We start from the raw sequence: 15327 nt of genomic DNA on the forward strand, positions 1-15327 counted from the left end.
CACTGGTTTAGAACGAGGTAAGAGAATAAAGAGAGCAAGAACCATCTATGGCTCATGATCTTATAGGATACGTAATTTTATGTTAATACCTTTCCTTAATGATCACCCTTGTGACTTAGGGCGTAAGAGTAAATTATATTCTAAAGCAAAGACCATACTATCTAGATTTTTTGTTGTTCTTGTGGCTTTTAGCTGATAGACTGAACCAAATGTTTATGTTCAATTATTAGCTTTATTTCTTTGATTTGCAAGCTGTGTCTTTTGATATATTTTGAGAATATATTTAACAGTTTGCAGAATACAAAAGAGCTATTAAGATCTATGATGACTGGCCACTTCCACTTACATTTTCTTCTTCTAAGAAGCAGTTGGTTTTTGGCATTCTTGTAAGTCCAAAGGCTCCTTTATTGTTTCAAATAAACACCTATGAACGTATCCCCTTATCCCCTTTATATAGGCATTTGGCAGCATTATAAAGCCAAAGCTGTCTTGTTAGTAAACTTGAATATCTGCAAGAGTATTAATTTCAGCGCATTTTAAATTAGAGATGTGATAAGTCGCTAAAGCTTTTTGTCTGCTTGTTTTGGTCAAGGGTATTGGTCTTTGATCTGCATTACATTTTTGTTTACAAAAGAAAATCACATATGAGAATTATTTTAGAATCCTACTTTACATCAAACCTTGATGAAAAGCAAAACAAACAAACAAACAAACAAAAGTTTAAACTTTTGTTCAAAAAGTGTTATCATGGGCCAGGGATGTAGCTCAGCAGCACAGTGCCTGCCTGGCAAGTGTGAGGCTAAAAAAATTCCTACTACCAAAGAAAAAAAAAGGTGTTATCTTCTGAAATTTATCAGCTTCTTTAAGATAATTTAGTTTGCTAAATAGACTGATTGTTATAGAATATACTATATCATCTTTCCCTGACACTTACTGAATGCTAATATTGAATTTTACTGACCTTATAGGATGGGTAATTTTAAATTATTAATACATTTCCTTAATGAGCACCCTGTGACTTAGGGTGTAAGAGTAAATTATATTTCATAGCAAAGAGTATACTATCTAGACCATACTATCTATTAATTTTAACAGTAAGGATTGAACCCAAGGCCTTCACATTGGGTTATGTATCTTGCCCTTTTCATTTTGAAATGGGTTACCTAGGTGGGTAACTTAGCCTCTTGCCTCATCGTCTCAGAAAGCCAGGATCACAGGCCAGGTGGAGACCACCATACCTACCTGTTTTGTTTTGGAGATGGTCTCACTGTGTAGCTCAGATTGGCCCTGAACTCTCTATGTAACCCAGGTTGGCCTGCAACTAGTGATCCTCCTTCCTCGGTCTCTCACGTGCTGGCCCACACTTGGCTCATATGTCACTTGAGAGGTCTTCAGCAGTCAACTTTATTTAATCAGTGCTCTAAGACTTCAAATCTCTACTGATATATCACTATAATGAACTTTGTCATTTACTTTATAAAATTATCACCAAAATAAATTCTGCTTTAATTCAAAGCCTTTGAAGCTTATCTATATCATAACATTTACTTTAAAAATAAGTTTTCTTGTAAAATTCACAAATTTGAGAAAAACAGAAGTTAATTTTTTTTTGACATTTAAGAATCAATTCTAAATTTTAAAAAATTGAACCCAGGCTTTCCTATGTGGTAGGCAAGTTAAGTGCTCTACCACTGAGTTATGCCCCCAGCCCTGTATGTATAATTAGTGCAAAGGCTTTACTTGTAGTGGACTACCAAGTACTATTTAAAATAAAATAGAAAATCCTAAAATGAAAGGCTTATCCTTACATTTCAAATTAATGAAATGAGAGGTATGATTATATCTATTTAAGGTCAAACAGCTAGTTTGATCACTATAGTCAATATCTATTACCTTTAAACAAGGATAATTTTTCAGAAGTTATAGATATGCTAATTGTGGTAAAATTGGTTTGAAACTGTTATTATTTGAGGTCCAGAATTCATTTTAAAGATCCCTATCTAAATTGCTTTTCTCCTTGCTCAAAAAAAAAGGGAAAGATTCCTAACTAGGAAACAATCCTAAATATGCTAAAACTCACTCCTATCCACTTAAAGGTCTACGAAGTCTCTGCTTCTCCCCTTTTGTTCTTAGTAAACTTTTTATTACTATTTTAAAATGGAGATTTTCTGTTCTCCTAATAGCTAAACCTTTACTGTGTTGTTCTAAAGTTCTTTATGTTTTAAAATTTTAATTAATTTATTTACTAATTTTTGAGACAAGGCCTTGCTATGTAGTTCAGGCTGGGCTTGAACTCACTACATAGCCCAGGACAGGTTTGAACCTCCAGCAATCCTCCTGCCTCAGTCTCTCAAGTGCTGGGACTACAGGCATGCACCACCATGCTGGTTTATTCTAGTTCATTAAAAAGAATTCTTTATAATGGTAAGGAATTAAAATATCAAGTTTCTTTAGGAAACTTGATATTAAAAGAAATTAAAATATCAAGTTATATTATTTAACAGTCTTTATTTTATAATCAGCACAACTGGCTATCAATAATTATACTTTTCCAGAGTCAAGCTGTACAAGACATTATTATCTGATTAAAACACAAAACTAAAATAAACTTTTTTGTCCTGTATCAGTGATGTAGAACCTTTTAAAGCTTTCAGTGAAAACAAACAGCCCACTGTTGCATGTGTACCATAAGTGAGGTTCTCCACCCTTGTCCTATATACTTAATTTCTGCATACTATATGACAGTGCTCTGTTTTGTTAAGCATCTTTTAAAATCACTCTAAAATAGCAACTTTTTATTTTGAAACATCTTTAACTTTTGAACTAGTATTGCATATATCAATGCAGATTAAAACTGGACTCAATCATTTTGTCTATGGAAAATGGGGAGTAGTATAACAGAACACATTCTCTTTAATGAATGAATTCAATAAATAACTACCCTGTAGGGCAATGGCTTTTGAAAGTATTTACACTGAGTTAATTGGTAGGAAAAGTATGCATATTATTTCGGATATATTCAACTTACTATTAACTAATGGAGTCATATAGTTACAAAAAAAGACATTACTATCTGACTAAAACACAGAACTAAAATGACATGACAGCAGGAACAGAAAATGTCAGGATATACTAGATATTCAGATGTACAAAGGGCTGTTCCCACCATTTTTTCCTATGAAATCTTTGAGGTATAGCTCCTAGCTAAAGGAGTGGGAGTTTTAACCAAGAATAGGCTCCAGTCCCTTTATGTAGTGTAACATATTCCCTTTCATAGCTATGTTTTTTATTCTGCAATGAATCTGTATCCAACAGAGATACCAAAAGTAACTGATACTGTAATATTTTATTTTGGCAGTACTGCGGATTGAGCCCAGGGCTTCAGTGTGTTAGACAAGCACTCTGACACTAAGCTGCATTCCTCAGTGCTTTTTGTTCTTTTTTGTTTTTGAGACAGGGTCTCAGTATGTTGCCCAGGCTGGCCTCCAATTTGGAATCCTCTTGCCTCAACCTACCAAATAACTGGGATTACAGGTGTGCACCATTGCACCCTGCTGATACCCATTTTTAAAAAAGTGCATTTCATTAATTATTAGATATAATTACTTTACTTAAAGAGTATTAGGAGAAGACACAGATATTAAAAAATATTAGGGCTATGGGGTTCTTTCAAATGCAAAAAAGGGACTCTCCCCCTTAACAGCTGAAGAAAAGTCCTTGCAAAACACACTGCTCCATACTCTCCTTTTGAAAAGTGGAGGCTACATTGTAGAAACAAAATCTCTATTAGAGAACTAGTTTTGAGAAATGACTATCCCTAAAGATATACTCTCAATACATACTACTTAAGTCAATATTAATTCTTTTTAATATAAAGATTTAGTTTGGGGAAAAAAGCAAGCCTTTCAAAATTTTCACCTGTCAGTCCCATGACTAGCATGAAGAACACAAAGGCCCACACATTTGTCTCTGCTTCTTCCCCTTGTAGGCTGAAACCTAACTTCTGTCTTTAACCATGCAAAAACAGTTTCAAACCTCTGGACAGAACTAAGCAATATGAACAGGTCTGGTGATGAAGCACACAGGAGATACTTAACATTAAGTGTACTGTCTCTTCTTCCCACTTATTTAAGAAGCACCAAAACTGGAGCCAAGTTTTCAAAAGGTAATTTAACAGCAGGAACTATAATTTAATCACATCATATCATATTACACTATGTAACATTATGTATTTTGCCTGTTGATATATGACATAGTTGTTTATTACAAGCATTATTTCCTAAGATTGTATAAGTGCTCCTTTTCAAGTATTAGTGCTTATTTAATAGTTTATATTTTAACAGTAAATCAATATATATAATGCAATGCAGTGTGCCATTTCTCCCTATCCTGTGTTAAGGTATTATTAACAAAACCAATTAAGAAAACCAAGACAACTATTAAAAACTAAAGCAAGGCTATCAACTTCACAGATGCATGTCTTGTGGTCTATAGCATTTTCCCTATAGCATGAGAGTATAGGCTAGCATTATTTTAACAGCAACTGGCCTTCACAAGTAAATTAAAAGTTCCAATTGAAAAAGAGAGTTACTCTGAGAAAACATCAATCTGCATTACTAATAAAAGAAGTAAATTGCTGGTGTCACCTTAACATAAAATTGTGCATTTTCTATTTTCCACATGGGATTTTGTTCATTTTTTCAATGACTATAAAACTGGAGTTCTCATGATACATCAATGAGATAGACTAATTCATTGAATAACCTCTCATTTAATATTTAAATTAATACAATCTAGGAAAAGGTCAGTGCTTCAGTGGCTTTAAACCACATCAATTTTAATATTTTTTCAAAATAACAATGCAGTTAAGTCTATGCTTCTGTAACAATAGTGCAACACAGTATCCTTTCCTGAATAAAGTAACTGGGGTTTTATCCAAGGTAGATGCTTTAAATAAGGTCGACTGTTGCCAATTACACTAAATCTTGCATGTCTGATATAAAATATTATCAGGAAAGCTTACACTGACTTGTCAATCTGTATTCAGCTAAAGCTTCACAAAAGCAGCAATGGGAACGAACAGAGGTGCACTCATAGAACACTTCAAAACTACTCTAAGAAGAAATGACAAAAAGTAGTTTAGAACAACTGAACATCTATCTGTTGTGTGTACCAGATGTAAAAGATGAATGGACCTTGTGGTTACTCGCAGCGTTTGATTACACAAAGGTACAATGAAAACTTAGTCCACTTCCATCTCCCCTGAAGATTTCGTATGCTGTGAGCTGTCTTTTATATCTGGCTTGGTTTCCGGCCCACTCTGCCCATCCATCGGTCCATTGTGTTCGCTGTTAGCTTTTGCTTTGTCTTCAGCAACTTCTATTTTTGGCTTGGGCTTATAAATGATGGGGTTACAGAAATCATCCAGTTCCTACAGACATGAACAAAATAACATTCACTTTCAAAATTCTACATTCATTTTCTAAATTTCCACGGAATTCTCCATTTTTACGTTAGCTCAGCTACATAACTGTTTCTTAAATGGTTCATGAAGGATTCACCTTCTGGTTAGCACACATTTGTGGCAATGAGAAACTATTCAATGTTTAACATTTTTTTTGTATCTAACCTTCCAAAAGCTTGTTGACTCACAATTTTTATCATTAATTAGGTTTGTTGGTATAGTTTAGACATAAATAACATTCATCATATGGAACTTGTGCCTGTCCATGATACACCTTGATTATTTTGTTTTCCCCATTTTCCTCCCCTTCCTTCCCTTCTGCCCCTCTTCCCCTTCTTCTTCGTAAAAGCTTTGTTTTCATTTCATTTTTCTTTCCTCTTTTTTTCTTTTCCCTTACTTCCTTTCCCCCTCCCCGCTTTCCTTGCGCCCCTTCCCATTTGAACTCGGTCTTCCTATTTCACAATACACTATACATTGGTCCTTATTTATACTTTCATCTTCTCACAACAGAGAAATAACGAGATACTTACATATGTGTGTCTGTATGGTCTCTAGGTGCCTCCACTTAACCTAAAAATGTCTCAAGTTTACTTTGTTAGGAATAATTTTTTCTTTTTTGTCTTTTTTGAGACAGTGTTTCACTATGCAATTCAGGCTGGCCTTTGAACTCACTCTGTAGCCCAGGCTGGCCTTGAAAGTGAAGCAATCCTCCTGCCTCAGTCTCCTGAATGCTGGGATTACAGGCATGTGCCACCATGCCCAGCCTTAATTTTTAATTCTTCTTTGAAAATATGCCAAATGTTTTGAAAATTATGGGAATTAAGTCAAATAATACCTGTTTGAAATTTCTCAACATTGAAAGTGAAATTTCTCAACATTTATATGAAAATTTTAATAAACCATGTAAATACACATGCTAACTTTAGTTGTTAGTTTGATACAATTTGCTTTAGTTCTTCTGCTAAAGGGAAAATAAATGCCACCCAATTCAAATGAAATATCAGGTATTTTCTATTTCCTTGGTTTGTACTCAGAAACACTGCTACATAAACTAATCCAATTTAAAAAGCCTGTCAGACCAGTTTCAGAGAGATTCAGTTAGGGATGAAGAGATAGGAGAATTTTTAGTGACAAACTGCTCCTGTTGGACTCTCTTTTTTCTTACCTGATTAGAAGTAGATTACCTATCACAAACTTCTTGACAAAACTTTCACAGAATGAAAGTACTCTTATTTAACTGATTATAAAATAAAAAATCTAATTCAAAAATACTGAACAAAGTAAAAATTATCTTGAAGTACATCTATGGATTAACATTTTGGTAGCCATCTAGATGTATGTTCACATATATACAAGCATAAAACTATGAACACAAATATTTATACATGAGATAATTTTATTTCAGTTTTTCTTCTTTTTTTGTACCAGGAATCAAACTCATGCCCTCAGGCTTGCCAGGCAAGTGCTTATGCTGCTGAGCTATATCCCCAGCAAGATAATTTTATTTCAGTTTTGTACTCTTTCTCAACAGTATGTTGTAGATATCTTTATATTTAAAATACTGTATTGAATGACTATATAATGTTATATACATGCATGAATTTATGTAGTAATTCCTAGAATTGTGAACTTGAGTTAAAAGGTACACTCACTTTAAATCTGTATGTATATTGTGTATCAAGAAAGTTGTAACATTTAACTTAAGTGCTCAGGGGACAGCATCCATTTCTTTCTCTTGTTTTCTTTCATTGTTTGTTTGTTTGTTTGTTTGTTTTTGAGACAGGGTCTTGTTATGTAGTCCAGGCTGGCCTTGAACTTGTGGCAATTCTCCTGCCTCAGCCTCCTGAGTGCTGGGATTACAGGCATGCACCACACCTGGCTAGCATCCATTTCTTTACATCTACAGATATTCATTTCTTAGGTCAATGATATTGGTGAAAACTTTTTCTTTTCTTTTTTTTTTTTTTTTTTTTTTGGTTTTTCTCCGGTACCGGGAACCGAACTCATGACCTTGCGCTTGCCAGGCAGGTGCTTTGCCGCTGAGCTAAATCCCCAGCCCCCAAAACTTTTTCATATATTTATTGGACATGGATTATTTCCTTTGTCAATTGTTAATCCAGTGTCTTCACTGTTTTTTCTATTTGGATTCTAATTTTTTTAATGAAGTTTTGTCATCATGTTTTTCAGGGTGTTTTCCATGACAACTTTTGACATGTTTCCTCAATTGGAAAGTTTATCTCAGCTTAGATAAACTTATAAAAAATGAGATTTTACTACTAAAGCTCATACATTTCAAACTAGATCAAAAACGTATCTATCCTATAATGAAGACTTCAGATGTCTCACAGAATGTGGAAGTTTGAATTATTTAACAGTCAAAAGTTATCATATTGCTTCATTTCATTCTGTACTACTTTTAAAATTTAAAAACTAGCCTTGTGTGACAAATTTAAAAAATGAACAGATAGTCCACACTTAGAATCTTTAAAAAATTTTAGCAAAATAAAAGATTTGCCTTAAATTTCTGTTTTCTAAGTTCTTCAACAATTTATTTATTAGAGTATGACTTCCATTAAAAATTTTTAATTCTTAAACTCATTTAGTTTCTTACCTTTGACTTTGCAACTATTTCTGCCACTCTTACCACAGGATCTTGAGTGAGACTTAATTTGTTCTGTGCATTCATCTTGCTGTTCAGCCAACTCATGGCATCACTGATAAATTTTTCAACTTTTTCCACTTCAGCATGATCCAAATGATCGTATCTTTCATCCTATTAAAAAAGTTTTACTTAATGTAACTGAGTTGGTGAGTACTAGTTTACTGATAATTTCTGCTTTAAAGATTTAATTGTCATTGAATGCATACCTAACACATACTCATGAAGAAGCAAAATATACATATACAACCTGAGACTAGAAGACAAAATAAAATTGGCGTGTTTGAAAAGGAAAGGTTTTATGAAGAAGGTATGAAAAAGAATGATGAATAGTGAATACTCAGTGGGAAAGCTAGAGTATACAGAGAAATTGGGCCAGGTATATAGCTCCCCAGCACAGTGCCTGTTTGGCAAGCATGAAGTCCTGAGTTTGATTTCTTGAACCAAAGAACCACACTGCACCACACCAAAGCAAGTATACAGAGAAAATAGGTAAATAGGCACATAACAAAGTAGACACAAAATTCTAAATATACACCAGAATAGGAAGAATTCTTCCCATCGGTAGAATGATATAATAGAATTCTATATGAAAAAGAAATTCTGTATGAAAATTCCAGCTGCCATGTACTAGAGACAACCTACGTAATCATGGTTTAGGTTGGTTTATCACAGAATCAGACAGAAATGGCAATGTAATATATAGCAAGAGGATTCCTTTGACAGATTATAGAGGGGACACAGCAAATAAAGGGAAACAGAATGAACAAATACTCTACAGTCAAAAGAAAGGTGGAGATGGTAATGCCATGTTTTGAACCATGAACTTCCTCAGATACTCAAGTCCTTTTTCTGCTTCTATGATTATACACTGTACATCCACTATCTTTACCTTAGTTTGTAAGGTTGTTACATTTTCTTGAATTTCTTTATGCTTTGTAGATCACTTTTATGTTTCTTTTGCTAGTTCTTCATTTATCCCACCAGCTACACACTTTTTAAAAAATGTCTAGCGTGAGCCAACTACACATTTTTTATTTGTAAAGTTCAAAATGCTATTTGTCTTCAAACTCCTGATTATATTGACACCTACTTCTCTGAATTTTCACTCTCAGTCTATGAAATCTTTATCCTTTCACATCAGAATCTCTGGAATCACTTTTGACTTCTCTATTGTGTTTACATCATACCTACCAGCAAATCTCGTTAACTTCTAGCTTCAAAAGAAATACTGTAACTACCTCTTGCACCTCAACCATCCAAGTTCAAGCCTCCATCATGTCTTTCTTATATTTTATTCTAACAGTGACTTTAGTCTACATCTAGATCCTTTAAAATGAAGTAAAATCATATCATTTTATGCTGTAAAATCTCTAATAGCCTCCAATTTAAGGATAAAACTCAAAGTTTTTTTTTGAGACAAGAAGTCTAGAAATTGGTAGCAATTACTAAGCATTACAGCTGAGCACTTTTAGATAGGCCCCACTTTTTTTCAGGTACAGCACACACGTCATCATCACCAGGTGGCTTTACTCAGTACCTTGTTTCTGTATGCTTCTATCACTTTCATGACAAGTTGAATCTTTTTTCCCAAGTCATTCAAAGCTTTTGGTCTCTCTTCATGTTCCATGTATCTCACTTGAATAGGCTGGCCATATTTCTGTTAACATAAGGAAATTTTTTAAATTTGAAAAATTTTTTTTTTTTTTTTGTTTTTCTCTGGTTCTGGGAACCGAACTCACGACCTTGTGCTTGCCAGGCAGTCGCTTTGCTGCTGAGCTAAATCCCCAGCCCCCTACCCTAAATTTGAAAATTTTATTTGGCCCTTTCAAGATGATGAATAGGAGAAAATATTAAAATATGTCTCCCCTTCTTTCCCTAAGAATAAGTGAGTCCCAGTGGCTGTTTTCTTAGTCTTACACAGGAATGCCTACGTCACATTTCCTTTTCTCATTTACATGATTACCTTTTAGTTGTTCTCACATCTACTGTCATTTTTTTTTTTTGTTGTTTATTTTTTGAGACATAGTCTCACTATGTAGTTCAGACTGGCCTTGAACTCACAGTGTTGCTCAGACAGGCCTGGGACTTGTGGCAATCCTCTTGACTTAGCCTCTCAAATGCTGGGATTACAGGCATGTGCCACCACTCCTGGCCTTCTCAAATCATAAATCCTAATCAAAATGAGTTTTTTCATAGCTAGGTACTAAAATTTTATAAAATTATTACAAAAAGAAAATCATAAGTAGAACTGGACTATATGTATAATTTATAGATTTAACTTGGTTTCAAAATTAATAATGAATAATGTAACTATGCAATATGGTTACTCACCTACTGAATGCCACTTATGTATTTAATTATTAGATTAAAATGTATACTGTATCTACATATAGTATTTTTCCCCTCAAAGCATCTATATTAGTACTTCAATATTAAAAGAGCTTCTATAAGTTTGGAGATAAAAGCATATTAAAAGGATAACATAATTTTCTTTTTAATGGTTTATATACAGAATATTCCTTTTTGTTTTTGTTTTTTGAGACAGGGTTTTGCTATGTAATTCAGGCTAGACTCAAACTCACTATGTAGTCCAGACTGGCCTTAAACTCCTGGCAATTCTCCTGCCTCAGTTTCCTGAGTACTAGGATTACAAGTGAAAAATCATCTTATTCTACAAAAATTTTAATCATCTAAAAAGTGAAAGGAAATAATAGTCAAATATATGTCACTGTTTTTCTAATGTTAATGTTAATAATGTTAATATCACATGGTACATTTGTCAAAACAAATCCATACTGGTACTCTACTTATTAAGTGAATTTGAATCTTTATGCAGGTTTTACCTTTATCTATTCCACAGTACCATACTGCATTTGGTATAGTCAATTTAAAGGCCATATCAAACAAAACAAAAAAAGTGAAATCCATGAAAATTTCTATAATATCCATTTCTACTACATATTTCAGACAAAGGAATCCATGTTATAGGTACTGCTAAGATTTTCATTTACTATTGCCCTCAGCTGCTTGGCTGTTGTAAAGGTTTAAAATGTATACCTTTCTCTTAGGGAGCTAAGGTACAGAAATCACCAAGAAAAGAAATGTAAAAACTTAGTTTTGCTGCTATAAACAGGCTATCTAGTTGCTAACTATTCCCTTTGGTGTAATTTATTGACATGAAGGTATTTTTTCTAAGATAGTAATTTATTTTAAATTAAATAACGCCAGTCGGGCATGGTGGTGTACACCTGTAATCCCAGCACTTGGGAGGTTGAGACAGGAGGATCGTTGCGAGTTCGAGATCAGCCTGGGCTGTAAAGTGAGCTCAAGGCCAGCCTGAACTCCATAGTGAGACCCTGTCTCAAAAAGACAAAACAAACACACACACAAAAAAGGACACAAAAAAATGCCTTTTGCACCCTCTCCTCTTAACATGACCAAGCCTTAAAAGGCTCCATTTCCTGTCTTTTAAATCTTACTGATGGCACCACTTAGTGTGTGTGTAACTTGTGGGGGTCGAGGACTAGCGGTGGCATCGTGGAAAGCCTGTCAGGGGCATCTGGGGTCTAGAGTTAGACTCCTCACTGGAGGAAGAGCCCAGATAATTATACTTCAGCTGGACCTCAGAGCACTAGTGTGAGCCACACTAAAAAGGAGTGACTAAAATGTCTATTCATCCGTGCAATATAAACTTCCAGTCTTGTAAGATTCTTCAGGAGTAGGGAGGGGTTGTGGAGCAAGAATGGAGAAAAGAGCCAGACGAAAACTGGCAAGTAGGTTTAAACTTTTTCCTTAACAGCCGCCCCAGTGGTCTAGAGAAGGAGCCTTGTGGCTATGCATCTGTACTTGTGAAATGACATCAAGAGCAGGGATGCTGTTTTTGAGCTGGCCAGGTGAGGCTTCAACAGTTAACAATGTGAAAATACAGAAGGCCTGTGTGGCATTCCCAAAATCAGGATGGTGAAGGGTGATTCCTCTAACAGATAAGGAAAAGTCAAGTTGATAAATTTATCACCTCTTAAAGACATCTGTGGGTAAAAGTAGTATTCCAGTTATCTGCTAAACATACCTGATATCACAATTATACATTATTTGATTTCAGTTATCACAGAGTATTGGTTACTTTTCAAAGTGTGAGTGCATTTCCCCTTACACATATATCTGACTTAGTAATTTCTTATATAATTATTTTAACACTTATCCAGCAATCCCAGTACTAGGTATATATCCACAGTAAATGAAATCAGTACAGTGAAGTGGTATCTGTACTCCTATGTCTATTATAGCATTATTTGTAACCATAAAGTGGTGGAATCTCTTGTTGAATGGATAAAAAAAATGTACTATGTATACACAACAGAAGACTATTAATACTAAAAAGAAAAAGAGGAAATCTTATCATTTGAGACAACATAGATGAAACTGGAGGGTACTACAGTAAGTACTACAATACGGCAGACACAGAAAAATAAATACTGCAATGATGTCACTTACATGTCTAACCTAAAAACGTTAAACTCATAAACGCAGAGTTAAAATGCTGACCACATCAGATAAGATGAAGGAGGAATGGGACGATGTTGGTCAAGGGACACAATATTTCAGTTAGGAGAAAATATAAGATGTGTTGGACAGCACGGCAACTACAGTTAGTTGCAACATATATCTGAAAACTGCTAAGTAGATCTTAAGCGTTTAACCACCCCTAAAAGTACATGAGATAATGCATGCTACCATAACATATATCAAACCATGTTGTACACCATAAATAAGTAGAACGTTTACCTCTCAATTAAACAAAAATGAATTTAACTAAAAAAATACACGGTGCTTTTTACATCATCATTTTTAGGAAATAATGTTTTTACTCAACATTAATACAGGACTTTTAAAAATTTACCTTTAGTTCTTGAAGCTTATCCACATAAACTTGCTTAGGTTGGTCCTCTCCTTCCTCATAGAGCCAATTTTCTGTGTCTTCTAATATTGCAGAAAGTTTATTTATGTCCTAGTTATATTTTTAAGAGACACTAATTAGAAATTATTTCCATAGAAGTGAAAATCATCAGAAAAGAGGACTTTTTCAAGTTAATTTTCAGATTCTCTGGCTTTGTAGTCATAAACATGTTTCTCACCATACTTCTACAGTTTGGTAAAATAAAGCCATCCCAGTATGGGCTCAAGAACATTGACCACAATAACAACTTTGGTATCGTATAATACAATTCATACTAGTTGTTCCCCATCCCATTGCCCTAGTAGTACTGAGGGTTGAACCGAGGCATCTGCGCTGAGCCTTGGCCCTTTTTAAATTCTTTATTTTGAGACAGGGTCTCAATAAGTTGCCCAGTGTTGGCTTCACCTAGTAATCCTCTTGCCTCATAGTAGCATTTTTAAACAAATGTTTAAATAGTTCTCACAAAAATTATGAAATTGACTTACTTCTGGAGTGATGAATTTTTCATAGACAGTGCCCAGTCTATCTCTAAAATCATACACATATTCTTCAACGGCATTCTTAGCATCATTTCTTTCTTTCTCTAACTTATCCTGCATTAACATCTTCCCCTGTTCAAAAAGTTTTAGATTAATTGTCATAAGAATATGCTTTCAGGTAATGCAAATCAAAACCATAATGAGAATCTTCACACCTACTAATAGAAATATATTTTTTAAAATAGACATTAAGTGTTTATGAGGTTGTAGACAAACCAAAACCCTCATACATTGCTAGTACATGTATAAAATGGAGCAGCCAACATGGAAACAGTGTTAAGGTTCCTTAAAAAGCTAAACATAGAATTACAATTTCACTATTGATCTAGCAAATTCTTCTCAAGTACACACCCAAAGGAAATGAAAGAAAGGGGCTCAAGCAAATATTTGTATGACAATATTAAACGCAATATTATTCACAATAGCCAAAAAGTACAAACTGTCCATTCATAGGTGAATGGATAAACAACATGTGTGTATACATATACACATACCCACAATGGAACATTATTCAGTCTTAAAAAGGAATGAAATTTGGACATATACTATACAATATGGGTGAACCCTAAAATCATTATGCCAGGTGAAATAAGCCAGACACAAAAGGACTCAGTATTATATAATTCAACTTTTACAAGTTGCCTAGACTAAGCAAATTCCTAGAAGCTGAAAGTAGAGTTTACTGACGCCTGGAAGAAGAGAAGAAAGGGAAATATTACTGGTTACAAGGTCTGGGACAATGACGTTGTGAAACAGCAGGGATGGCTGCACAACACTGAATGTAATTAATGCTTCTAAATTGCACATTTAAAAATGGTTTAAAATGGCAAATTTTATGGTATATATATGAAATATATTTTTTAAATGTAATATCCTAAAATTTACTGGACTGTATACTTTGTATTTTTGCAGTAGCAGGGATCAAACCTAGGGCCCCATTCATGCTAGGCAAGTACTTCTGCTCCTTGAACTACATCCTCACCACTCCATTTGAAATTTTTACATTGAGACAGAGTCACTGAGTTTCCTAGGCTGGGTTCAAACTTGTGATTCTCCTGCCTCAGCCTCCACAGGCTGAGGAATACAGGCATATGCCACTATGCCCAGTGAATCATATACTGTACATGAATGAGTTATATATGTGAATTATATCTCAGTAAAACTGTTAAGCAAAACAAAGGCAGACCATGTTATTACGCATGCTTAGGTTCAAACCTTAGATTATTTATTCTAGCTTAAGAAAGCAAGAAAGTCACAAAATCAGTTTTCTTCTCCTGAAATAAGACATTGTAATTTTCCCTTCAAGGGCTGTTAATAAATTTGTAATTCACATAAAATACACATAACTGATGCTGAAGACTACCCGTGGGAGGGGATACAGTACAGTGGTTCTGATGCTGACTTTGGAGACTGATCACCTGGATCCAATCCAAAGGTCACTTTCTGATTCTGGGTGATACAGTGTACATATATATACCTATTCTCTCATTTGTAAAATGTAAATCTCTAACAGTGCCTATAATCTCTAGGTTTGTTTTAAGGATTAAATAAGACATCCAAATTGTTATGATAAAGAAAAAGAATCAATAAAATGTAATTCCTAAGCAAAATTTCCCCTTTAATAAAAACATACATCTTAAATATAAGAATCCCTTTACAAACTATAATACATTGACATTAGTGAAGATAAGACACTTAAAAATTA

At 34.2% G+C, this 15327-nt stretch overlaps 1 protein-coding gene across 3 annotated transcripts in view; it reads right to left on the bottom strand.

Annotated features, from left to right (window-relative positions):
- Positions 1-4155: 4155 nt before the first annotated feature.
- Positions 4156-15327, bottom strand: part of Hspa4l (heat shock 70kDa protein 4-like) — a 54548-nt gene continuing 43376 nt past the window's right edge. For all 3 annotated transcript variants that reach the window (XM_005386743.2, XM_005386747.2, XM_013515311.1), the window contains exons 16-20: positions 13569-13694; positions 13027-13134; positions 9664-9783; positions 8076-8237; positions 4156-5431 (exon numbers count right to left, since the gene is read on the bottom strand). In XM_005386743.2, coding sequence (XP_005386800.1) covers positions 5243-5431; positions 8076-8237; positions 9664-9783; positions 13027-13134; positions 13569-13694 — 705 coding nt within the window. In that variant the 3' untranslated portion in view covers positions 4156-5242. The remainder of the gene's footprint in view (positions 5432-8075; positions 8238-9663; positions 9784-13026; positions 13135-13568; positions 13695-15327) is intronic.

Source organism: Chinchilla lanigera, unplaced genomic scaffold, assembly GCF_000276665.1.
Source record: "Chinchilla lanigera isolate Chin_1 unplaced genomic scaffold, ChiLan1.0 scaffold00027, whole genome shotgun sequence".
In the NCBI taxonomy this organism is placed as follows: domain Eukaryota; kingdom Metazoa; phylum Chordata; class Mammalia; order Rodentia; family Chinchillidae; genus Chinchilla; species Chinchilla lanigera.